Below are 25,384 nucleotides of genomic sequence, written 5' to 3'. Positions count from 1 at the left end.
GGCCACGGCCACCAATTGCTGTCAAAACTATGGCGTGAGGAAGCACAGCAGCAGCAGCGAGCGAATAGATCTTTGTGCTGCCTGTTGATTCAATGCGAAGTAAACGGTGAGAATACAACGAAGTTGTCAGCCCTCGGCGCACCTAGAATATGTCCTCATCGCAGATAGCTTTCAAGATTGAGCCCGCACGCACGCGCTCAGCCACGTGATGCGTAACCACCGCTGAAGTAGAACGCCCCCTTCACTACCTCGGCGGTTTTCGCATGGCGGAAGACGGCGCCCTTCGCGCTATTCGCGCGCGAGATCGAGCCCGACTCTCGGCTTACTCTCGCCCGCTTTCAAACACACACACGCACACACACACACACACGCACGTGCGCACGTACACGCGCGCACACACACACACACGCACAAACGCACACACGCACAAACGCACACACGCACACACGCGCGCGCGCACGCACACACACACACACACACACACACACCACCACCATACGGCGTGCGGCCACGATGTTGTCGCACTTGGAGATGATTCGGAGCATCATTACGCCGTCGACGATGACTTTGACGGCTGCGGGAGTGTGCCTGGGGTGTCTATATAAGTGACAGCGCAATGGAAATCGTCAGCATGTGCCTACAAAAGCCCGCAATGCAAGCGGAGCCACAGAAATCTCGGTGTGGTTCTGTAAAGGATTCAGTGAAGTAAGTGTCAGAGCCGATGAATGTTCCTCCGCAGTGGGAATATCAGAGTAATTGAGAGACGTGAGCGCCGGGCCAATTTACTGCTAGAGGTGAAAAGGGCTTGAATTGCACTTTTGCGTGATACGCGAGGTAGTCAACTGATATTATTCATTGCGGTGACTCGTCTGCTTTTCCGTGCAGAGATCCAAACGAGCATTACAGCGCTCGCGATATAGCGAAAAACGAGTGCTCACAAATAACCAGTTTGGAAAACGTGTTACAAAGTAAAGGAGCACACGCTTGCTTAGCGAAAGCGCCACGCGGACGTCTCATAATGCTTTGACACATGGCATCGAGAGATGTTATGCTCGCGCTGGTGGTTATTCTGCGTGTCGAAGGCTGCATGCATAGAACGATTACTTATAGGAGTAACTTTACGACTTGTGGACACCATAAACAGGTGGCTGGGTCAAACTGAATAGCTGCTATCTGCACTGCTTCGTGCACCCTTGTCAGGAATTCAGGGAGAAGGAGGAATATTTTGTAAGTGTCCACTGAACGGACTCTCCATTTCAGCGCTTGCTGAATAGACAGAGCATGACCAACAGTTTTGTTGATATTGTCACATGGTGGTGACGTTGAAGAACACAGTAGTAATACTGTGAAAGACAAAACTAACTTTTATTGGGCGAACCCATGCCCACAAATACAGGCTACACTTATAGCACAACGATAGCGGCGAACACGGTCGGCGATCGTGGAAAATGTGATCAGTGGGAAAGCGCGTCGGCTTTTATACATTAGTCATCGAATGTTCTAGAGCAATCGTTCGGACCCGCGTGCCTTCGACAAAGTTCTACGTGATTCACGTCGCGCACACAAGCAATGAGATTACACAATGTTCGGTCACAGACAGCGCATGGAACCATCGATAAGATTCCATAAACCTCCGATACATGCAGGCGCGTCCTGCGCTGTGCGATAACATTCGTTAGGCGGTGAAGCGTGTCGCTAGATAAAGAAACAAGTACACGTGTCGATATGATCCAGCTACCTCTGCTATCCAATCAGTGAGTGGTGAAATGGACAGTACACTTAGTACACAGTAGAAAAGTACCCCCCTCCTCCACCCCGCCCATTTCCTGTTCTGTGCTAGGCCTCACTGTTTTATTATTGAGGCAGCTCAAATTAGCCACCTGCGTGCAGTGGACTTCAACCGAGCTGGTCGTAACATGCTTATGCGATCTTGGTATGAACCATACATGTGGTTAGCGAGGTTCGTCGGCAATGTGAGAAAGAACATGAAAAACATACTAATGAACGTCTTAACGAAGTGTGCTACAAGTCCGGTGCAACCTTACAGCATAATTCAAGATATGTCAATGCTAAAATATGTTCTACCACTCGCATTACATGTGGAACGAGTTATGTGCCGGGTACCATGCCTGATAGGCTAGAACTCGCTAATTAACCCAGCGCGAAAGTAGGCCAACCACCCGACAACCATGTCTGCTCGCATTTGACGTTTTAAGGGAACGTTATTGCATATTTATTAGTTGAATGTTGGAGGTCTGTGTACGAAGCAAAACAGTTACGAGCTTAAGCTGCACAGCAGTTTAGTCAAAGCGCTTTGTCCCCGAGGAAGAAGACTAAGTCATGCAAGTTAATTATTATACCTTGCAAAAAGTATTCACCTGGCTTGGATGGAAACGAAGATACAAACATTGATCCCTTTATGGGCTTGCCCATTGATAGTATAAGCCTCTTCTCCATCTCATTGGCACTAGGTATACGATAGAATGACGCCTCACAACTCTTCCATCCAGTTGATATCCAGAATAGCACAGAACAATGGCCTCGTGATCTCGTTTTACGGCGTTATTTTGACGACACCTTTCAAAGATACCGTAACATGCGACCGATGTGCGCAGCAGACACAGTAGATTTGAAATTTGCTCGCATGTATCGCTGATAGAAAAATTAGGATCGCGGTCGCGGTGCCGCGTTTGTGTAGTAAGGAAAAAAAGGACGAAAGAGATTTATAGGGCGGAGTATGTTGCAGGCTAACATCAGTAACCATACACGGCAGATATAGAAGTTTTAAGGAATGGAGAAATGATATAAGAGATAATAACAAAAATGCTACACTGGTAAGCAATTATAGATTGCTTAAAAAGCTAAACCATGCAGGCGTACAATGGTTATCACCGCATCGTTTGCAAGCGGATGACAATAAATCATCATCATCATCATCTTCGTCGTGAATACCGGGTTGCCGCTATTATTTGGGGTGTATTCAAGAAGTGTCCACCTAGTGGACAGGCTCATTTTGCTTACCGCTGAAATGCTGATTGGTTCTTGGCGCCTGTCTCTCTCTGACGCGCACAGTGGGCCAAGTATTCGGAACTTAAGCAGCAAACGAAGTCGATGTTACCACTATGTGAACACTTACAGAATACCGCAAGACCTTTGAATCTGTGGTGGTTAGTCAGCACCCTACTAGCCTCACCAGTTTTTCTAACCTCACTAAGGCCAATATTATCCCAGGCAATGATGGTTATTTCCTCCAAGAATCCTGCTATGTTAGGCTTACTCGAGAGGTTTCGCGAGTTATGCGTCGCCAGGTTCAGTTTTCAATAGCTGCCTGTCCGGATGCAGAGCAGGGGGATTGAAGATTAATTCGCGGAAAACAAAGATAATGTTCCATGGCCTCGCAACGGAACAAGATTCCATGATAACCAGTAACGATCTGGAATATGCTTCTCTTGGTGAATTACTCGCAGGAGACCATGGCCAGCAAGCAAAAAAAATTTAGAGAATAGTAAGAATAGGTTGGCGGGCACACGACAGGCAATACTAAATCCTGACTGGGAGCTTGTCCTGTCGCTGAATAGAAAAGTGTACAATCATCGCATTCTCCTGCTGATACAAATAAGCTGGAGAACAGGTTAAACACAACGCAAAGTGCAATGGAACTAAAATGTTAGGGGTAACGTTAAGAGACAGAAAGAGAGTTGTGTGGATCAGAGAGAAAACGGCTATAGTCGATAAAATGTACAGATAGACAGGCAATGTAATGCTTCGAGTAGATATATCCTGCAGGCCATTAGAGTTTCAGAATGGGTGCCAAGGAAAGGCAAGCGCAGTCAAGGATGGCAGAAAGTTAGGTGGGGTGATTAAATTAGCAAATGTCTAGGTGCACGTTCGAAAGGGCTAGGCAAGATATGAATAATTGGAGGTCGGATGGTTTTCAACCTTCAGTGGACATAAAAAATAGGCTGCTGGTACTAATGAGAACAAAAATTTTTACATTGTATGCACAACTCTCCATTGGCGATAGCGCTGAGAGAGTGATACTCGTACCTGAATATAGCGACACTTTCCTTTATAGCAGAGCTGTTAGTGGTTCTATCAGAAGCACTCGAGAACCTTGAGCACATGTTTTCTTTGGATCCGGAAAGTCCCAAGCGATGCACGATGTTTAAATGCGGAAGTGATGGAGAGTATTTCAGAGGTTATGAGTAGGCAAAGGTTGACGTGAGCTCGTTAATAAAGAGCTAAGTAAGAAGTGCTGTACTTGCATTGTTACTCTGTTTGGAGGCGTTATATACAACTCGTAGAAAGCATGCGCGGCGTCCTGGGTGGGCGAACTGTGCCAGGAACTATTCGTTTGGAGAGCGTGGGGCCTGTTCAGGTTGACGTGTAGAGAAATCTGAAAATATGGTTTGTTGTGGGCTTTGTAGATAGGTATCAAATATTCATTTTCTCAGGCTTAGTTTCCTGATTTGATGCGCGTGCTCCTTTTGCCCGGTGTTCTGAGAACTAAACATGGCACCACTATTCATTCACTGGGAATGGGACCCATGTTCTTGTTGCGTACTATCAAAGTTCAGGAGCAAGCTGTACTTTTATTTATTTATTTATAGAATACTGCAGGCCTCATTGAGGCCCAGGCAGGAGGGGCATACAAAATACAGAATAATTGCATTTGCAGACGTAAGAACAAAAGGACCAAATTACTGTGCGCAATAGCAATGGAGTCCACCAGCTGCGAGAACCAAATGGGTAAAAAGAACACTCGGTCTTGTAACCAAACAATTCCCAAAACAAAAGTGAAGAGTAAATGTACAAATGAACCGTCAGTACAATTTTAACCAATGAGAAGGAATGTAACACAAAGATCAATTTACTTCGGGTCAACACTGATTTCTCTATTCAAATACACATAACGCAATGCTCTCGTGGGCCCATGATCAATCCCACCCAGTAATGATGCGGATAAAAATTGTTATTTGTATTGTCTGTCTTCTTTTAAAAAAATTTTTTACACCATCGTTGCTCAATAAGTTCTACTCGTTTGCTCTGAGTTCCAGCCAAATTCCTTTTATGTTTGGTTTCTTGGTATCTTTGGCACAGATGTTTCAAAGTATGTAGCTGTTTGTTGCTAATTACACAACCATAACGAGTAATAAAAGAATGGACATGAATAAAAATGTGGAATTGAAGAAACGGAAGAAACTCGAAATACTTTATTGGCGAGTGATTGCGGTAATTTATGAGCGCATCTTGCTGTTCAAGAGAATCAATTCTTTAATTATTGCATGAAAAAAAGTTGCCAGTTATAATGAACATGACGTGTGTTCTGTCTATTCTTCTAAGTTTGTTTCTGGATTTTAAAGCTTCTGTAGTTTTATGAATATAGATTCTTGGGGAAAATCCTCCAACTTTGCTTTCAAATGTTTCGGTGGCTCCTGAAACAAAAGAAATATAGAAAACAAGAGACAATCGTATGAGCATCGAGCAAAACCAAGCATTATTTGGAACATTGAGATTCGAAAACCTTGAGATTAGCTCGTTTCATATTGTGCCTAAGCTGTCCTGAACGAAAGCTAGAGTTTGGTCAGAGTAGGCTTCGTGGTGAGTTCTTTGGCATGGGGACCTGGTGATGTCTTGCTATTCCTTACATTAGATGTCTGCTATGGCCACTAATGCAGTTTGATGTTCTCGATGGGCGTGAACCACCGAAAGAAATCCCTAAAAACTGTTGGATTCGTATGACCCAAATTATGAGACACCTCAACGCAGGTTGCATTCATGTATTTGTTTTATAGCTGAAGATGCCGTCGTACGTTGCGTAGAAAGTGCTTAGTGATACTTCTTCCTTAGGGTAACTGGAGATTTTAACACCACCTAACGATGCGGTGATATTGATTGCAGCATGTCAGTATAATTGTCCAGGAAAATGAACATTCCAGTTATACCTTACGTTCCCGAAGTGTCTCATGGTCTGCAAAATAAATGCTCTCATTTCAGCGTAAAAGTGATCTATGGTGCACCGAATACGTTTGGCCATGTACGATCCTAAGTTCACAACTTCAGAAGAAGCTTTAGTACCCATGAAATAAAAATCTAACCACTAATAACAAAGCATCTCAGAATTGACTGAGTGTCGAAGTGGAGTCGTTTGCAAAAAACCCACATAATGCCGGCAGTAATGCGTAGGTCAGACAGGGCGATTTTTAAATATAAGGCTAAGGGAGCATAAGCATAATTTACGTTAAAATTATAGCTCACATTTAGTTGCACCCTGCAAGTCTTGCATTTGCTTGCGATCGTTTGAGGAACTAGTTCGTTTTGTACCCACACAAGGATAACTTGGCCCGAAAAATCATGGAAATGTTTTGCATGCAGAAAGCTGGTGACACAAGTATTGGAGTAGCTTCAGTAGCTGTACCGCGGAACGAGGTAATTTATGTAGATGTGCGATGAGCCGTGTCTGAGTCATATGATCTTCATTTCTCCAATTCTGAAGCCTACGCTGCATCTAATTTTTGTTTCTGTTTGAATTTGTAATTTCTTTCTGATTTTCGTTCATATGAACAGGCTTTTGATAAGTTCTGCATATTGGGCAGTGTATAATGCTCGCTTTCAAATATATTTTGCTGTTTGAATAAACTTATAATTGCTTAAAAAGCTCCTCTGGTGTCCATAATTGCACGTTTTTATTGTCTCGCATAACATTCACTTTATGTGGTCCACCATCAACCAGTCCAAATGTCAAAAATGCTACAACAAATAGCTGATGATATCGCAATATTGAGTAATGATTTTCACCCATAATTATTTCATGAAAGAGCTCTTCAAGCTCTTATACTAGCGGGTTATAGATTATTCTACTTTCCTGATGCCCAACATCGTAAGCTTTGAGATTTGTATGATTTACAAATATGAGCGATAAAGTAGAAGTTGAATACTTCCTTTTCATGGCGTTATGTACACCCTCACGGAATCACGAAGCATACTGAATCACGTCACACACGGTGAAAGCATAAGCTCACAAAGGCGCGCATGGCAAATAGCTGACACCTAATAGTTGAAGAAGTGCATGATATCATTTTCGACATCCAGCGAGTGATCCATTGGTACATCATATCGGAAGTATGATTCGCTGAGAGCGACGCCCCTGATGTGGCTGCCGTCGATTTCAGAAGAAGCGTTAGGTCGGTTAAACTCTGGTTTCCCTATTCAAATACACATGCAACATAGCAGTGGTTCTGAGGCAACCATTACAGCAATATTAATAACTTTTGTTGCACTCGAAAGCGAAAGCTTAGCTAAAGAAATGAAGCAAACGCAATTTGTATTTTGCGCCTTATGTTTGTTAAGAACTGCTGAAAATGATAAGTATCAGAAAAGTTTATTGATTGATTGAGTAACTTTTATTTTGCAGTCCTGCAGAACGCGTATTAGCACGTCGCGGGCCGCTCGCACGTCGGGACCGACAGGCCTAGCCTGCCAGCCGCATCGTGGGCCTGCTGGACAGACCAATGTTGCTCAGCCAGGAGTGGGTTGCGGAGGGCCACCTCCCACCTAGCTGAGCTGAGGTCAGGGCTTGCTATAGAGATACATCCCCAGAGCATGTGCGAAAGTGTTGATCTATCCCCGCAAGCAGGGCACGCGTCATCAGTGTAAATCTCCGGACATATCGCATGTAACGTGAAGAGGTTGGGATAGGTTTCTGTCTGCAACAGTCTGAATGTCAGTGCCTGAGGCCTAGTGAGCTTGAGGTGAGGAGGAGCGTATTGTCGCCGCGAGAGATAGAAGTGTTTAAGAAGTTCATTATAAGTGGAAGGCGCGTCCCTACCATGCGTAACTCTCTCTTCGGCCGTTACAGTGCCAGCGCGGTCAGTCAGTGCGCGCGCAGCAGCGTGGGCCATCTCATTGAGGTTCGTGGGGACAGCCGCCATGTGCCCAACGTGGGCTGGGAACCAAGTAAGCATGTGATACTTGATTCTATCCGGACCTGCCTTACGAAGCAGCCCAAAAGCCTGTTCTGAGATAACTCCACACTGAAATGCCCTAATGGCCGACCGTGAATCACTGTAGATGACGTCGCTGCTGTCATCAAGCATCGCCAAGGCAATGGCCACCTGCTCGGCTATCGCCGGATCTCCGGTTCGTACAGATGCACAGTTCGTGAGTCGCTGTTTGGAATCCACCACTACTGCAGAAAAGGAGCACCCGTTCCAATGTGTGGCCGCGTCAACAGAGCAGGCTCTACGCCCCTCTGTCTAGATCTGTTTGAGTATGGCTGAAGCTCTTGCTTTTCTTCTACCCTTGTTATATTCAGGGTGTACATTTCTTGGTATCGGCGATACGGAGATCAAATCTCGTATGCCCCGTGGTAACTGGCATTTTCTTGGTGCTTCTGCAGATGGTGGGTAGCCGAGCTCTTGTAATATCCTCCTACCGGCGGTGGTCGTGGAGAGTCTGGCAAGTTGCGCTCTTTCCTGAGCCTCTGCAATCTCCTCCAGAGTGTTACGCACACCTAGCTTGATTATCGTTTGCGCGTTAGAGCCAGTAGATTCGACTACCATGCCAATTATTCTTATTGCGTCGACGCTAGAAATCTTGTCTTCCTTGCTCGCGTGATGACAAATGGTGCTGTCAGACAGTGGTCTTCAGCCCATGGGCTTACGACCTCTTCTTAAGGGGCGGTATAGTAAATGCTCTGACTTCTTAGCCGAACAGTTTAATCCCGTGGGTCGAAGATAGCCCTCCGTGACCTCGATGGCCTCCTGTAACGCACTCTCAACCTGTCCATCACTTCATCCAACACACCAAATGGTAATGTCATCCGCATAGATGGTATGCCTGATGCCCTCGACTCGTGATAGTGTTCTGGAAAGGCCGATCATGGCCAGGGTAAACAAAGTGGGCGAGATCGCCCAGCGCTGTGGAGCGCCCCTTGTTCCAAGCTCCACCTCTTCCGCGATCATGTCTCCTGCGCGGAGACTCGCTCTTCTTCGGTGCAAAAATGACCTGACGTAATAATGGAATCTTACGCCCAGACGAAGCTCGGATATCGATTGCAGTATAAATTGATAGGCTATCTTATCCAAAGCCTTCTCCAAATCTAATCCAAGGATGGCCCGAGTGTCCCGCGTGTCATTGTCGATTATCTGACTCTTGATGAGCTTCATGGCGTCCTGTGTGGACAGACCTGCCCTGAAGCCAATCATCGTGTGGGGGTAGAGTTCCTTGTGTTCGATGAACCTCGTGAGCCTGTTGAGTATGACATGTTCCGCGACCTTGCCAACGCAGGATGTGAGCGATATTGGTCGTAAGTTGTCCAGGCTTGATGATTTGCCAGGTTTGGGGATCAGTACTGTAAGTGCACGCTTCCATGCTTCAGGGACCTTGCCTTCCTTCCATGTCTCGTTGATGACTTCTGTCAGGTATTCTATCGAGTGATTATCCAGGTTACGGAGGGTCCTATTTGTGATGCCGTCGGGACCAGGAGCGGACTTGCTATTAAGCTCATGCAGCGCCCTCCTAACCTCTTCCGTGCTGATGTCTGCATCCAGCTCGGAGTTGGGTGGCCCAAGGTAGTCTGCGTAGGTACCGATGTCCCTTGCCGGGGACCAACAGGGAGGTACTTCTCCACCAGTCTCTGCAGGACTTCCTGCGTGGTCTTGGTTCGTGTGACTGTATGCAGAAGCTTTGCTATCACATGCTGCTGGTTGGACCTTGTGTTGGCGTCGTCCAGAAGATGCTTCAAAAGATTCTAGTTTCGACCATTCCGCATTTGACCATGAACTGAGTTGCACACCTCGTCCCATTGTTGCTTTGAGAGGGTGTGGCAGTACTCCTCTGTGGTTCTATTGGGTTCAGCAATTTTTTTGCGTAGTCTGCGATTTAGCCGTTGGCCCTTCGATCGATTGAGGAGTGACTGCTTAGCCTCTAGTAGATGGGCTAGGCGACTATCCATCTTTTCCACGGGAAGGTCCGTGCATATTCTGTGAGTGTTACTCTTGATATCTTCCCTGATCTGGTCCATCCACTGTTCAAGGCTCAGTCTGGTGGTTGGAGGTTGGCGCTCATTCCTTATCTTGCGGAACTTGTCCCAATCCGTGAAGAAGAACTCCTTCGGCCTCTTAGGTGTTGTTGGAAAGTGTGTAGCGAGGATATAATGATCGCTGCCAAGATCAACAGCAGTGTTAGTCCATTGCGCCTTTGAAAAATTCTTGACGAACGTTAAATCCGGAGTCGAGTCCCTGCACGAAGATGTTCCCATTCTGGTCGGAAAAGACTTATCAGTGACGTGCGTAAGGTCCAAGTCTGTAGCATTCTGCTATAACTCCTTTCCCTTGACCGTGTTGTACATGTAGCCCCACGCGTAGTGCGGGGCATTGAAGTCCCCGGCTATCACCAAAGGATAAGTCCCGGCGAGGTTGATTGCCCTCCTTAGAAGAGCTTTGAAAGGCTGGTGAAGGTCATTGGGGCTACTATACACGTTAAGAATGAAAACGCTCTGGCGTTTTAATCGGCCTGGTATGATTTCTATCATCACATGCTCTGCCTTACGGGTGGCCATCTGCAGGTCGTGAGTGATATATGTGAGCTTATGACTTACAAGGGTGCATACACCTCTCCTCCCAGTTTGACCAAGAATCGATTGATATCCCGACCAATTGACTTCAGCAGATAGGGTTTCTTGAATAAGGATTACATGTGGTTTTTCGGAATTGCTGTGAATGTACTGCTGCAGAGGCGCTTTCTTCTTAAGAAAGCCCCTGCAGTTCCATTGCCAAATGCGAAAAGATCCATTTGAGCCCACCATCTTGTTGCTGTCTACTTTTGTCCCCATATTCTGCGGATGAATTGTCCCCAGATATAGGGGACGGAATGGTAGTATGTGGTACGACATTGACACTAGGACCAGGGAATAAGAGATATCGCAGTTCTGTCATCGGAATCTAGTACAGCGTTAACCACTTGAAAGCGGAAAACTTGATATAGCGCAAAAACTTGATATGCATATGAAGTTACAAGCTCACATTAAATACTACAATGTTTACGATGGCGATGCAAAGGTCTTACTCACAATATTTTTGTGTATTTCAACGAGATGTATTATATATCAATTGGCGTAATACGAGGTAACCTTAAGATAAATGACATATCTTTTTTTATTGCTAAGTTACTGAATTGTACACCCGTCACCCAAATCTTGAGAATTGTGTACACTTGCAAGACTTGTAGAAAATTGTTCAGGTGAATTGAAAAGATTCTCGCTACGATCACTGCACTATACCTCCTGCCTTGCAGCGCAACAAAAGTCATGAAATAAAGTGCACTGGCTCCAGAGCAAGAAAGATTCACCCGCTTTATTTTAATTCGACAGAAACTCCCACTCTAAACCTGCGTCCTAATGATAAAGCCTCGTTTGTTCCCAACATGCATCACGGCGCGTGATATCGCTGCAGAAACACAGTCTGCCCGGTATGGGCCACCAACCATGTCTCTGGCGCCTGCTGCTCTACCTGAAGGAATGGCAGGTTGCGGGGCTTCAATAATTTTGTTTGAAGAATCAGGGAAACAGCGGTGGCTTAGTGGTACTTACGTCTTTGTACTTGCCACTAGGCAGTAACCTGTACCGCAACACGAGCAGGGCAAGCGCGACCATGAATTCCACCCGGGCCAGCGTGGCTGCCATGCATATGCGTGGTCCAGCTCCGTAGGGCAAGTACGAGAAGGGATGTATGCGCTCCTTGTTTGCCTTGCTGAATCTGTGGCAGCGTGTAGTGTAGAGAACGAAATCTCATAAATACACTATCACAATAAACATGAAAGGGGAAAAGAAGAATTTGTATTTTTACAGGACCTTTAGCTCAATGAAAGCCACATTATTTTCTGTTTAAGTTTAGGTTCAAAACAGACTTTTTGCCTACTTTAACACGATCGGTGTTTTAACAGGATACTTTATAGGACCCCACATGCTAAAGTAAAAGATTTCTCGTTAATAATGGGAGGGAAATTATATTTGTTCGTCTCTTTGCCATCCTTATCAGCATTTGTGGTATGGTCCTCCAGCAAGCAATTATAGGAAGGAATATATAGTATCCGTAAGCCAAATGGCCCTAGCTTTATTTTTTATTCAGAGATACTCCGCCTTGCCCGGGGGCGGGCAAGCAGGGTGGTTACAACTTCGAAGAAAACACATCTTCATTCATACAGCACGCTTGGTCACAAGACAGTGAATTGGACTCTGCTATAGTTTGTGCAAAAAATGAATTAGCATAAAGGTTTGTTCTAGTTCAGTATTTCTCGGGTTTTAAGTCATGATCTGTTCTCTTAGATACATAGAGATGTGGTTTAGGTAAGTGTCTCTATTAATTCCGGTTTTGTTACCATCTATGCTAAAGAGCAATTTTTGATCCAGTTTTTCTTGGGGGAGATGAGTGCGCTTCCCATCCGAGCTCACTTGTCTTGCAGTGCAGCTCTCCTCTCTCTTGTATCGCCCAAGAACGTCTGTTTTGTATTTTCTCGATTTGGTCGATCAGGGTTTTCTGCCGAGGGTCCCAAGCACAACACGCATACTCCAAGATCGGACGAACGAATGAAATACAAGCAATATTCTTTAGAGCAAAAGGAGAAGATATCAAATTTCGCCGAATGAAATTTGGCGATCTGGCAGAATTTGCAACCACATTACTCACATTTGCATTGCAAGAACAATCACTTGAAGACGTCACACCCAAATATTTATACATAGATTTCTGGTCAATAATATCAGTGTTAAAAAAATAACGGGTTTCTATTATTTTCTTTTTTTTGCGTGAAAGACACATGAACACAGCTTTTGTATTTATTTGCATTTTCCTCTTCTCACACCATGGGACGATGTTAGTAAGATCAGCCTGCATATCACTTGAGTCCTGTTCAATTTTTATTTTTCTATACACTACGCAGTCGTCGGCAAGCAAGCGTAAACGCGAAGATATCCCGGCAGCAATATCATTGATATAAACTAAAAACAATAGAGGCCATATAACAGACCCTTGAGGAACACCCGATGTGACCTCGACCCAAGGAGAAGTAGCGCCGTTCAGTATTGCGCATTGCCGACGCAGCGACAAGTAATTGGCAATCCAGTTACACACTTCTTGATTGACATTATCCTCATGAATTTTTGAAGAAGCAATGAGTAGCAAACCGCGTGACACGCCTTTCGAAGATCTGAGAAGACACAATCTGGTTGCCCGTTCTCATCCACCACAGCCACCAGGTCGTAATAGAATTCGATTAGCTGTTTTGTACAGGACAGTCCCTTGCGAAAACCATGTTGATTATTAATTAATAATCTGTGTTGTAATAAATGTTTCATTATTTCTTTGCACGACATATGGTCTAATATTTTACAGGAAATGGATGTTAAAGAGATAGGCCTATAATTGTTTACGAATTTTTTTGGACCATCCTTATGAACCGGAAGTACATGTGCCATTTTCCAGTCCTCCAGCAGCACTCCAGAGGAAAGAAATTTAGTGTAGATTAGATAGAGGTAGGATGCGATTGGCCAGGCACAGCGCTTCAATAGGCGGGGAGAAATAAAATATGGGCCGGGGCCCTTAGTCTCAGATATACTTTGTAACAAGGATTGGATACCACCAACACTGAGTGCGACATGTTGCATTAATGGCTCAGCTCTCCCATGAAATTTTCTAAAGGTTGTTTTGGGAAAGAAAACAGAATGAAAGAAATCATTGACGCAAGCTGCCTTAGCTGTATCATCGCATACCACCTGATTATGGTGAACAATTTCATTTATTACCGTTGAGTCAGATCCGCATCCTTTTACGCATTTACAAAAAACGTTTTGGATTTGTCGATTGAAGTACTGATCCTTTGGAATGTGAACTTTAGTTTTATAGCCATTAGTTACTTTGACCACTTTGTTAAATTGATAATTGCTTCGTGTTCCTTTAAATGCGTTATACACTCGTCTTCTTTTCCTTAATAACGTCAGAATAATAGGCATCGTGAGGATTATAGCGCGTTAAAAAGACAAGGACGAAGGTGAGACGTGACACACACAGGCGCTAACTTGCAGCCTCGCGCGAACAAGCCACTGCTCCCATATCAGTCGGCGCACTCTAAGTTGGTTAAGAGGGGAATAGCAAAGACATGCTTGTCAAACGCATTGTGTAAGTCATACCCGGTGCTGATGACCGAAAGCATCAAGGATCAGATCCTCCGTCTTCAATTGGCAGGTTTCCCTACACACGTACTTATTAGCGTTGCTGAGGGTCTGCTGAGGTCGAAGCTATCAAATAATTCGGCTAGCGTGCCTTGTGTAGATAAGAGGAGCGTTGCTGTCATCCCATATATCCACGACTTATCGCATCGTTTAAAGAAAATAGGCCAACGTGCGAATGTCAAGGTTGTGTTTCAGCTGCTACAAAATTGCAATGCCTGTGCAGATTGACCAGACCAGGCCTCTCTGACAAGCGCACGTGCAAAAAGAAACACCAGGAACCGTTTGTTGAATGTGTGGAAGAAGTGGTTTATAACCTTCCTTTAAAGTGTGGGAAAAACTACGTCGGGCAAAGCGGAAGGTGCCTCAACGAGCGTTTAAAGGAGCACCGGTACAATGTAGCAGAAAAGCGGGGCGGGTTTCTTGATGCCCACTGCAGGCATTGCAGCTACACTGTTGCCGGGGTGGATGATGGCGACCATTCGACGTGTGCTCCAGCATACAAAGACTGCTCCATTGTGGGAAAAGCCCGAGGTAGGTTAACTCGCGAAATTATAGAAGCGGAATTGATTGATACGCTTGGCGATAACTGTGTGTCCAAACCATCCATTGCCCTTTCCCAAAAAGAGTTATCGTACCTGCGCAATAGTGTGTAAAGGTATTTTGTAAACAGCGCATGTATGATGTACGCGAAAAAGTTGTATATATGTATGGGTCCCTTGCTCGATATAAAGATTGTTGCAAGTTAGCGCCTGTGTGTGTCACGTCTCACCTTCGTCCTTGTCTTTTTAATGCGCTATAATCCTCACGATGTCTTACCAACAAGCCCAAATCACTGCTTTACAGAATAATAGGCTTCACCCATGGTTTCTTACAGTTTTTCAGCCCAATAAATGGACACTCGCTATGTATTTTGCCTTCAGTTCAGTAACTTTTGTTTTAAAAGGAGACCACATTTGTACAACATCAGAATTCTCGCAAAGACAGTCGAAAACAGACAAATTAACAAATAATTCCTGTGAAATGGCAAAATAATCACCTTTATCAAAAAGAAATACCTTCCTAGATTCACGTGGCTTGGGTCGTTTGATTGCGTGTTTAATGTTAGCCACGACAACGGGATGGTCACTGATACCTGGCGTACAAGTGACCGATTCTACAACTTTAGGTGAGTTACAGAGCAACAGGTCTAAAATGTTATTGTTGCGTGTAGTCACACTCACATATTGAGTAATGCCAAATATATCAATAAAGTGTTTCATTTCCAAATTTTTACGACAGCCAGTCATAGTAATACAATCTCCATGAGACCAGTTCAAGTCTGGAAGGTTGACATCGCCGGCATAAATTATTTGGTCCAATGTTTTAGAGACAATCTCATCCAGTTGCTGCAGCGTAGTCACATCAGAACTTGGCGGGCGATAAAATGCACCGGTAATAAATGAGGTAGCAAGGGTCACTTTGCTCCAGACTGATTCTATGTCATCATCTCCAATATGAAGCAAAGTTGACCGTAAAGAAGAACGAACTAACACGAACACCCCTTCGCCCGTTCGTGCCCTATCGTTTCGATAAGCGGTAAAGTGGTTAAGAAACACGTCATTATCACCGATGGGCCGGATCAGCCACGATTCTGTCCGAAATACAAAGTCAGCTTTCAAGGATTCAATGAAGCCCGCAAATTTATCTACTTTGTTCACAATGCAGTTTACTACAACCGCTCTTACATTGTATGATGCAGGGGCCGTCTTCCGGACAGGGTGTCGCTTCTTTAGAACTGTGACGACTTTCTTTTTTCTTTGTCCCGTATGAAGGCCTGACCGTTAACAATAAGCTTGTCAAAGCTTAGGTTAACCTTACTGATGGCGTCTGTTATTTTTGTTTTAGCATAGTTTCATAATTGTTCCCGGATATTATGCGTTTCTGGTACATAATCCTCGTCAACACTATATTGAGACCCCTTAAATATTCTAGCGTTCTTGAAGATATCCATTTCTTCCATGTCAGAGGAGCAACTAACAACAATCGGTTGTTTAAACTTTTTGTTATATCGACCAACACGGTGGGCTCTTTGCACTATCTTCAGTTCTATCTGTCTCTAGGTCTGAGTAAGATGCAGTTGAAGTCAAGGCGTATTATACTGCTCAGAACGCAGCTATGTAAACAAGTGCAGTAGATGGTTAGATGTGTCGCGTAGTCGCTGGTATTGTCGAAGTTCAGATGTCACATGTTGAACGCATAGCGTGCTTGCTTTTACTTGTATCATCTGTGACAATGAAATATCAGCATGTGACTCTTTCCTACCACACGACAGCTGAATCTATAAGGGCAGCAGAGGTTACACGCTTGGTGAAATAAACAGTCTAAGCATTCTTTTAAGTAGAAATATGACAAGAAAAAGACGCGATTATTTTTGCGAGACCGCAGGAAGAGAACAGCAAACAGAAGAAAACAGAAAAGACGCGCAAGAAAAATTGCCACAATTTTTTACACGCTCAGCCGCCGCATCTCGAACAGTCTCCATCGAATTTCGGGGCTCAGCTCCGTCGGGCGATTGAGCAGCAAATCCCCAATGTCTTGCTAGGCTAGAGGCAGCACCTTCTTGCGGCTGCACCACTCACTAAGCTACGTTCGCTTCGTTGCGCCATCCCAACAGGGTCCGGCGGCTTCATCCACTCAGCTGCGCTGAAGTCGTTGCAAGGACCCAGCCATTGTCTTTATGTCTGCCTCTCGGTTCTACCGACTTCGTGCTTAGACCGCGACTACCGGCCGTCATGCAGTCATGTGAGCAGCCGCACCGTACGATGCGTCCTGTTACATGGATGGGAGCTGCCCCGGCGAGGCGGTGGTATACTCCCGCAACCGGCCATTATACTTTGCGTGCGGCTACGCCGGTCAAGTCGCACGTATTTGTAACCTTGCGCAGCCGCCTAGCGCCGCACGGCCCTGGACAAACCAGTACAACTGCCCATATTACGCCACCTCCCGTAGTCTATATTGCCGGCATCGCGTCCAAGAGCGACTACCCGCCATTCACCTTCTCCGAGCCGTCACTCGCTGTCGCCGATGCGACCTCATCCCGTAATCTGGGACGAGAAAAACTAATCGTCTTAGTGCAAGATGCGAGGGCTGCCAAAACGTCGAAATACGAAAGTCCTCCCCGCTGTCCCTCGAACCTAATCGATGTGTTCATGGGGTTCGCGCATCTCCACTCGTGGGCATTGGAGCCACGGTGTCTGTTATTGCCGCTTCGGAAAGCCACGACGCCCCTTTGTGGACTCTCCCTCCGTACAGCCAGTGCTCAGCATGTTCAGCCCTTGGCGGCTTGCAATGCTCGTGTTGTCATTGCCGACGTTCTATACGCGATAGAATTCATTCTCCTTTCCTCGTTCTCTCATGACGTTATCCTCGGCGGGGACTTTCTGTAGTGCCACAATGCCATTAGTAATTGCTCACGGGGCAAAATGGAACCCTCGTCGCTGTTAGGATTGCCGCTCACCGACAATTCTACGCCTTCGAGGAAGTTGTCCAAGCCGACACCTACATTCCTACGAACGCCTCAATGGCCATGCCCGTGTCCTGCAGTGGAATTTCAGGTGCTGTTGCACTAGTGTCTCCATCTGCCTGCTTCACCACTCGGACAGGTCAGCTGCTTCCTTGTGCGACAGAGGACATCGCACAGGGCTACAGCATCATTTTCGTTCGCAACCCATTTCCGTACCCTGTGTTGCGGCTGCGAGGGGAGTGTCTTAGGACTGTAGAAGCGATTGAAAACGTACAAGTTAGGCACGTGCTCAATGATAATTACTGTGCTTGTCCCCGTACGCACAGTGCCGTTTGTACGCGTGAGAGATCACCCAGTGATGTGCTCGGTTCTTCTATTGACGATGCCCTTACACCGGTCAAGCGTTCTCAGCTTTTGCGTCTTCTAGAATAATTTTGTTCTTCATTAGATGTAGGGCAATCTTCTCTGGGCCGGATGCCAACTGTTACACATCGCGTCAATACTGGCGTGCAACCGCTATTGCGGCAACCCGTGGTCCTGTGTGTCCTGCAGAACGTCGTGTAATCAACAAACAAGTCGACGACATGTTTCGCCTCGAGGTGACATGACCTTGCGGCAGGCCATGCGCATCCCTTGTCCTACTAGTTACGAAGAAACATGACTTTGTATGCACTACCGCCGCCTAAATAATGACTCAAAAGGACGTCTGCCCTCTCCCATGCATTGACGACGCAATCGACAGCCTACAAGACAGAGAATTATTTTGCATCGCTAGACTTGCGCACAGGGTATTGGAGGGTACTCATGGCAAACGCCAATCCGCCAAAGGCAGCTTCTGTCGTACCCGACGGATTATACTAATCTACCGTAATGCCTTTAGGACTTTGTAATGTGTCCGCAACGTTTGAGCGTGTCATATGGACACAGTTATGCGCGGCTTGAAATGGTACATGAACTTGTGGTATCTTGACGACGTTGTTGCTCTTGCGCCTGACTTCCCCACTAAGCTTCAATGGCTCTGGTCTTTTTGAAGATGTTTAACAAACGCTGGGATACAACAAAAAAATGAGATGTACCGATTTGCTGCTCGGCTGCTGAAAATTCTAAGTTACGTCGTCTCCAAGGATGGAATTTTCCCCGATCCAGCCAAAATTCGGGCCGTTAGCAAACTCCATAAACCAACATCCGTCACAAAGACCTGCGCCTGTTAGTAGCGTTGTGCTCCTATTTTAAGGCTTAATTCGAAACTTCACCGCCATCACATCGCCCGTAATGAAGCTCCTTGGAAGCAGCGGGCCCCTCACTTCATGGTCTTCAGAGTGTGACGAGGCGTTCGCAATCCTGCGCCGTTTGCTGACGTCACTTCCAATCTTGCGTCACTACGACCCGACGGCCCTGACAGAGGTGCACAATGATGTCAGCAGTATTGGCCCCGGCGCACTCCTCACTCTGCGCAAATACCGGTTTTCTGAATACGTTATAGATTATACCAGTTGCACGCTTGCGAAAGCCGAAAGTAACCCCATCGTGATGAAAGAAGAATGTTTTGGTGATCATCTGGGCTCTTAATAAGTTCCTGGCATATTTGTATGATCACCCATTTGACGTCGTCACTTACCACCACGAATTTCGAACTTTGTATGTGGTCATCACTGAAGGAGCCCTCACGTTGCCTTGCCAGTTGGGCACTTCGCCTTCAGGACTACGATATTCGCGTGCTTTGCCGTAGCGGCAGCCAGCACTCTGACGTTGTCGCACTCTGGCGATCTCCCAATGCCCATTGCTCCCGTATCCCAGATTGCCGTTGGTTCCACCGACCTTCGCACCGTCGCTTCTGCTACAGCCCCACCTGGATTGCCTCGGTGATAGACATGCTCTCAAATCCATTGCCACAAACAACCAGTCGCGCGTTACGTCGTCAACCCCATCATTTCGCCCTTCGCGACGACCTACTCCACCGCCGTTCTTCAACCGCCGATTGCCGCGAGTGGATGCTAGTCTCCACGCAGTCTGCGTTGTGAAATATGCCCGTCATTCTACTCTGAATCACAGCGTGCGCACTCGTGAGCATTCAAAACTTACTTGCGCGTTCGACAGTGGTACTACTGGCACGGGATTTTCAGGTACGTTCAGAAGTTCGTTCGCTCGTGCCAGGATTGTCAGCTGGTCTGCAACCACTGCATTGCCCTACCCGGCCATTCGGACGCATACCCACTGATTTGTACAGGCCACGTCGTCTGACATCTGCTGGTAACTGATTGGCCATTGTGGCTGTTGACCATTTCTTGCGGTACGCCAAAACTGGCCCCCTTCCTATTGCTACAGCGATGTTGCCTCCTCCCTGCGTCCACCACCTGAGCTGCTCAGCGATCGCAGACGTGTTTTGTTGTTCGAAGTTGTCGAAGCCAGCCCCAAAGAGCGCCCCATTGTGCACCGCACAACTACTGCTTACGATCCGCAGACCAATGCCCTCACTGAACGCTTTAACTGTACGTTTGGTGACATGTTTGTAATGTACGTAGCTTCCGACCGCACAAATTGAGATTCTATTGTGCCACTCGTAACCAACGCTTACAATGCTGGCACTCAGAGCACCGCTGGCTCTTCGCCTTTTTCCTTACCGTAGGGCCGGCACAGATCGCACACAATCGACAAAATCCTTTCCTACTAGACGGACGCATCTAAGTGTGCGCCTGTTGCTGCCACAGCGAGACGTGTCGATGACTGCTGCGATGTCGTGCGGGCCTTTACTTCAAATGGCCTAGAGCGCGAAAACAGGGTTTGCGGTGGCACGGCTTTTGCACCCCCGTTCCTCACCGGAGCGCTTGTGCGGCTCTCGGTCTTTTCCACTGCACATCAGCTCTTGTCGGAACTGCTGCCCAAATATGATGGCCCCCACCCAGTCGTCGAACTCACATTTCCGGTCTACTACGTGATCCGCCTTCGGACATGCGCCGTCGTGGACGAGACATTAATGTCAACCGCCTGAAGACCTACTATGACCCACTGACAGTGACAAGCTGTTAGGTCGCCAGGTGGCTCCCTTTTCGTTCCTGAGGGTACATGTAAAGCAGGAATGGTACGATATAGTGGGTCGTCCTCTTCAGCGCTTGTGCTCGTGAATGCCGCTCTTATTGAGAGTTCGTGCCTCACGCTGAGGGTCGGCCTAAACGCGGGTCACTGAAAGGTTCGTTTACAATTATAATAATAAAAATTCGGCAGCCCTCATCTTGCGGTGACAGTCCATGGTAATGGGATTGTTCTTGAAGCAATGTAGCGAAGCACCGTATTAGTCCGCCTAATCTTGGTAGTGCAAAAAGTCGTAAATGAAAGATCACAGAGAGAGGAACGAAAACAAAGGACACCAGGGGGCCTAAGAAGGTATACTGACCTACTAACAAAGTCACGTTTTTGAGAGTTTCATTGCCTCGGCTATATACGATATAGACTCGCTCAGGTAGCGGCCCAATTTCCTGCGAAACTGGCTTTCCAAATATGGCAGTAAGCACCACGACGCGACGACAAGTGCAGGACGACGACGCAGCACTGACGATGGAATGGCGAAGACTGAATGGTGTCTGTGGAAAAGCAAAGGCAGTATGATGACGACGGTTTGACGACAACGAGATGACTATCTTTAAACGACGATGACTTAACAAGGACAGCGAGACGACGGCATGAAGAGAATGGGATGACGTCGAATGCATGACTACAATGGCGTGACTACAAGTGTTTCACGAGAACGGAATGAAAAGGCTGAAATAACGACGCTGGCTCGACCACGATGGATTGCCGGCAGTGGAACGAGATTGGGTTTTTGTGAGCAACTGCCTGACGACAGTGCGATGGCGACGATGCCAAGTCGATAGCGGCTCTATCACGAATAAATGAAGACGGCATGATTAGCATAACATTACGTGGGCAGAATGATGTCGCTAGAATGATGTAGACAGTATAATGACGACGGCATGACGAGAATGAGTTGACAAGTCTGAATGCACGAAATTCGTCTAATGACAACGTGATGATGACGACGTGACGAGTATGGTAAGACGACGACGGTTGCAGACTCGGCTGACGAAGATAGAAGGACCACGATGAAACGCCCGCGACCCCATCACAACGGTATGACAACCAATGCGTGGTGACAAGTGCACGACGATGTTGTGTTGACGATGATTGTGTAATGACGGCATGGAAAGTGTACTTTGACTGAAATCAAACGACAGCAACATTATCACGTTGGTGTTATGACAATGAATGCCTGAGGAATGTACGACGGCGACGGCGTGATGCGAGTCAGATGCCAAAGGTGAAATGAGGACAATGAAACGACTGCGTGAGTATCCCGTCCGTGAGCACATCCCTAGTGAACCAAGGCATAAGAGAGCTTAAAACACTGTGTCAGCGTAGAAGACGTCAGGAGTACGGCATGACGAGTCATATGCTCAGCTGGAATGACTACGACAGTAGCCTCCATGGCCCTTCCCGGTCGATTGCCCCAGTTGACGTTGTCCCATCCACTGCATCCCTCAGCACAAATTTAAGGACAATGCTGGAACTCACCCTTTAAGGGCCTCGCGTGTACTCGCTACGCTAGCCTACTTAGCAACCTTGCATATGGCGGCCTGCGTAGGCCTGCGAAGCTGGTGTATGAATGCTAGAACCTCATTCTGGCTCCAACGTGGGCTCTTGTTTGATACAAAAGCATCAAGTGGCCGCAAAAACTTCATTTGGGTGAGTTGGTTCATTTTGACTAAAGCTTGAAGCATCGAAAAGACGAGGACAGTAATAAAAAAAAAACACAGCACTCCAGTACACAAACTGCGCTCTTCCTGTTGTTTTCTCTTCTTCTTCGAGCTGCCTTAAGGTTTCATCAAGCGGCCTACTGGACAAAAGCGCCGAAGCTGCAGTTGCTTACTGGCCCTGGAGCGCGCACCGGTATGGTGCGTTACTCGGAGAGCAAGACTGGAAGTAGCGCTCAGCGATGCTCAATTTGACATGAATGCTTTCGCATTCAGAACTCAGAAAAAGTGCTAGGTTTCCATGGATACTTTGTTTCAGATGTAGTAGGAGAGATTGGCGCGCTTAGGAGGAACTTGCTGCTCCTTGTCGCATGGCAAACAGAATACAGTTCCAAAAAACCCCATAGAATATTGCTTACAGTCAATCGTCTCACACACAACGTTCTGCGCTATAGCCTAGGAAGCCGTGAACAATAGCTATAAAGAAGCACAAGTGCATTAAGAAATACAAATAGTTTAAATGGTTCGACGACACAAACAGAACGTCAATTACGCAGGCGAGGGGAAGAAACAGAAATGCAGATGTATAATACAAAAATGGCTGTGGCTTAGGTAAGGTTAAGCCCAGGATGCGAAGCATACTAGCCTTTATTTTAGTTGTTGAACCATTGTTTAGCCTGGTGAACTGCTGTTGCTTGGCTATATTTGGTTCGGCTAGACGAAGAAACAACTCATGCATTACTGCTTCGCCTTCAAGAGTGGAACGCGACAGCGTTCCCGTCGACCCGCCAAGGGGTGTAAGACAATGGGCTACAGGGCAGCGACTACGCGCCCCGCATTGGACGCGGTGAGCGTCGAGCAAAGCAGCGTTCGGCGCGGCAACGAAATGTGCGCCTGAGCAAGAGACGCACGCCTTAGAAACAGCTCGTTTCTAAGGCAACACCGCATTCACTAGAGGCGCTTTTGTACCGCTTTGAAGCATCGTACTCGTGGCTCAGGGTAGCGTCTCCGTCCCACACTCCGGAGACCCTGGTTCGATTCCCACCCAGCCCGTCTTGCAAGAGTTGAGCCAAAGCCACTTCTCCTCTGTCGTGACGTCACGGTGTCACGTGGTTTCAAGGCGACACCGCCGCGCCTGAGGAGCTGGGTTGAGCTCTCGTAATATGCTTCGCATAATAGATAATTATTGGACGTATAAAGAAGATGAGTATGACACGAAGCATCCATTACCTGGAGCATTCAGACTTGTGTTAGCGGACAATGAAATTAGCATAGCAACTTTTCTCTTATTCTGACACTGAAATGTAATAGAAACCTGCCATATTAGTGATAGTGAGGCTTCGTTTGACGTGTCGAAGATAATAGATGCCGGGAAAACCGATACGTGAATAGAGAGTTTTGATATTTTTTGTTTTTAGTCCGTTTGCTACTGCACGCTTCCTTACAGCGTGCCAGCCAAGCAACTTAACAGCATTGTGATTTTGTGTGAACACATCGCTATCGGCGTCTTGTATGCATTACCATACGTATTCGAATGAAAATTACGTGACAACAACTTCGTCGTTTTTTTGTGTATTTCGTGTCCAGCTGCCTTTGCTTTCGGCATGTCGGACTAGAAAAAGCATTTTATTTGAATTTCATACGAGAGTTATACCACATAATATGGTAGAGGTAAAATAAATTACCGTTACGGGTCAAACTTTTTCGGCTCCGGCCACAGCACGGGATCGTAGTGCACATCGAGAGCGTAAAAGGAAACGTTCATGCCTTTCAGGATGCGAACCCCGTTGTACTCGTAGTCCTCCATACATGTCCTGGGCACCCAGCTGTAAAGACAGATATTGTGCATGCAGTACACGGGACGATGAATGAAATATCCGTGAAGTTACTGACAGCCAAGTCAGCGAAGAGGCACCTAGCATAATGGAAGCACAACGCAATTCTCCCGTTTTTCGGCTTCAGTGACTGAAACTTCATTGGTCTCTGGCACACGAAAACACGCTACTTATTATTTTTTCTTCAATTGGAACCCTGCCCTTCACCCAAATTTATTTCGCATCGACAAAGCACAAGAACGGTGACTAAAGGAATGCGATATGGACAGGACTATTATACGAACGCACTTTAAGAGTTCGAAAACACGAGAATTAAGGCCAGAAACTAGCTTCGCACTGAAAAAGTGGCGGTTGTCATAAGTAACTGCAGAATGCGGTGTTCGTCAGGGATGGAAATAAAAAAAATTGAGCTTGACATATTGGAAACGATGAGAATGGGTAATAGCGGGGCCCTTATGTGATTTAGCATGGCTGGGGAGCCTTATTTAGGCAAGGAAGCGAGCTTTATCGGTTGCTACAACTAAACTGGTTCCTCATTCAGCTCCGTCTGATTTTATGCTTTTTGTACCGGTCTCTCGCTGGATTAGACAAGAGCGGAATCGACAACAAGCAGACAGCTGAAAAGATGCATAAGCAAATTAATGTTGCTGAAACTCTATGAAATTAAATGTTGGCGTCTACTGAGTATATCCCCGAAGTTACAAAGAAAAACAGTTAAGGTTCTTTTAATAGAAAGCATGGCTGTCAAAGAAAAATACGCATACACCAAGAATTCATTGTGGTTATTGTGGACTTGTTAGGGAAGAACAATGTTCGGCTCTTAACCGTTTGGTAAACATACGCAAACATTATTGAACAGTTGAAGTTTAATTAATTAATTTAGTTATTTACACAATCCGGCAGGCCAGTAATATGGGCGTAGCAGGAGGGGTTACAAATGATACATACAATATAGCGAAGGTCAACAAGAACAAAAATCAACAGAACACGAAGACTTAATGAGAGCAGTATTCCGGGCAAGTTGGTAATCCATGCTTAAAAGATATTGCGCGACATACAAACGACACGGACGTGA

The 25,384-nt window shown here is 46.3% G+C and overlaps 1 protein-coding gene across 3 annotated transcripts in view; it reads right to left on the bottom strand.

The window, feature by feature from the left end:
• Positions 1-5,325: 5,325 nt before the first annotated feature.
• LOC139048464 (cytochrome P450 3A43-like) overlaps positions 5,326-25,384 on the bottom strand; it is a 36,305-nt gene continuing 16,246 nt past the window's right edge. For all 3 annotated transcript variants that reach the window (XM_070522856.1, XM_070522858.1, XM_070522857.1), the window contains exons 4-6: positions 24,160-24,300; positions 11,591-11,756; positions 5,326-5,435 (exon numbers count right to left, since the gene is read on the bottom strand). In XM_070522856.1, the coding sequence (XP_070378957.1) occupies positions 24,162-24,300 (139 nt within the window). In that variant the 3' untranslated portion in view covers positions 5,326-5,435; positions 11,591-11,756; positions 24,160-24,161. The remainder of the gene's footprint in view (positions 5,436-11,590; positions 11,757-24,159; positions 24,301-25,384) is intronic.

The sequence above is a fragment of the Dermacentor albipictus genome, chromosome 8, assembly GCF_038994185.2.
Source record: "Dermacentor albipictus isolate Rhodes 1998 colony chromosome 8, USDA_Dalb.pri_finalv2, whole genome shotgun sequence".
Lineage (NCBI taxonomy): Eukaryota > Metazoa > Arthropoda > Arachnida > Ixodida > Ixodidae > Dermacentor > Dermacentor albipictus.
Note: the sequence above shows the minus strand (reverse complement) of the source record. Positions and strands in the feature narration are given on the sequence as shown.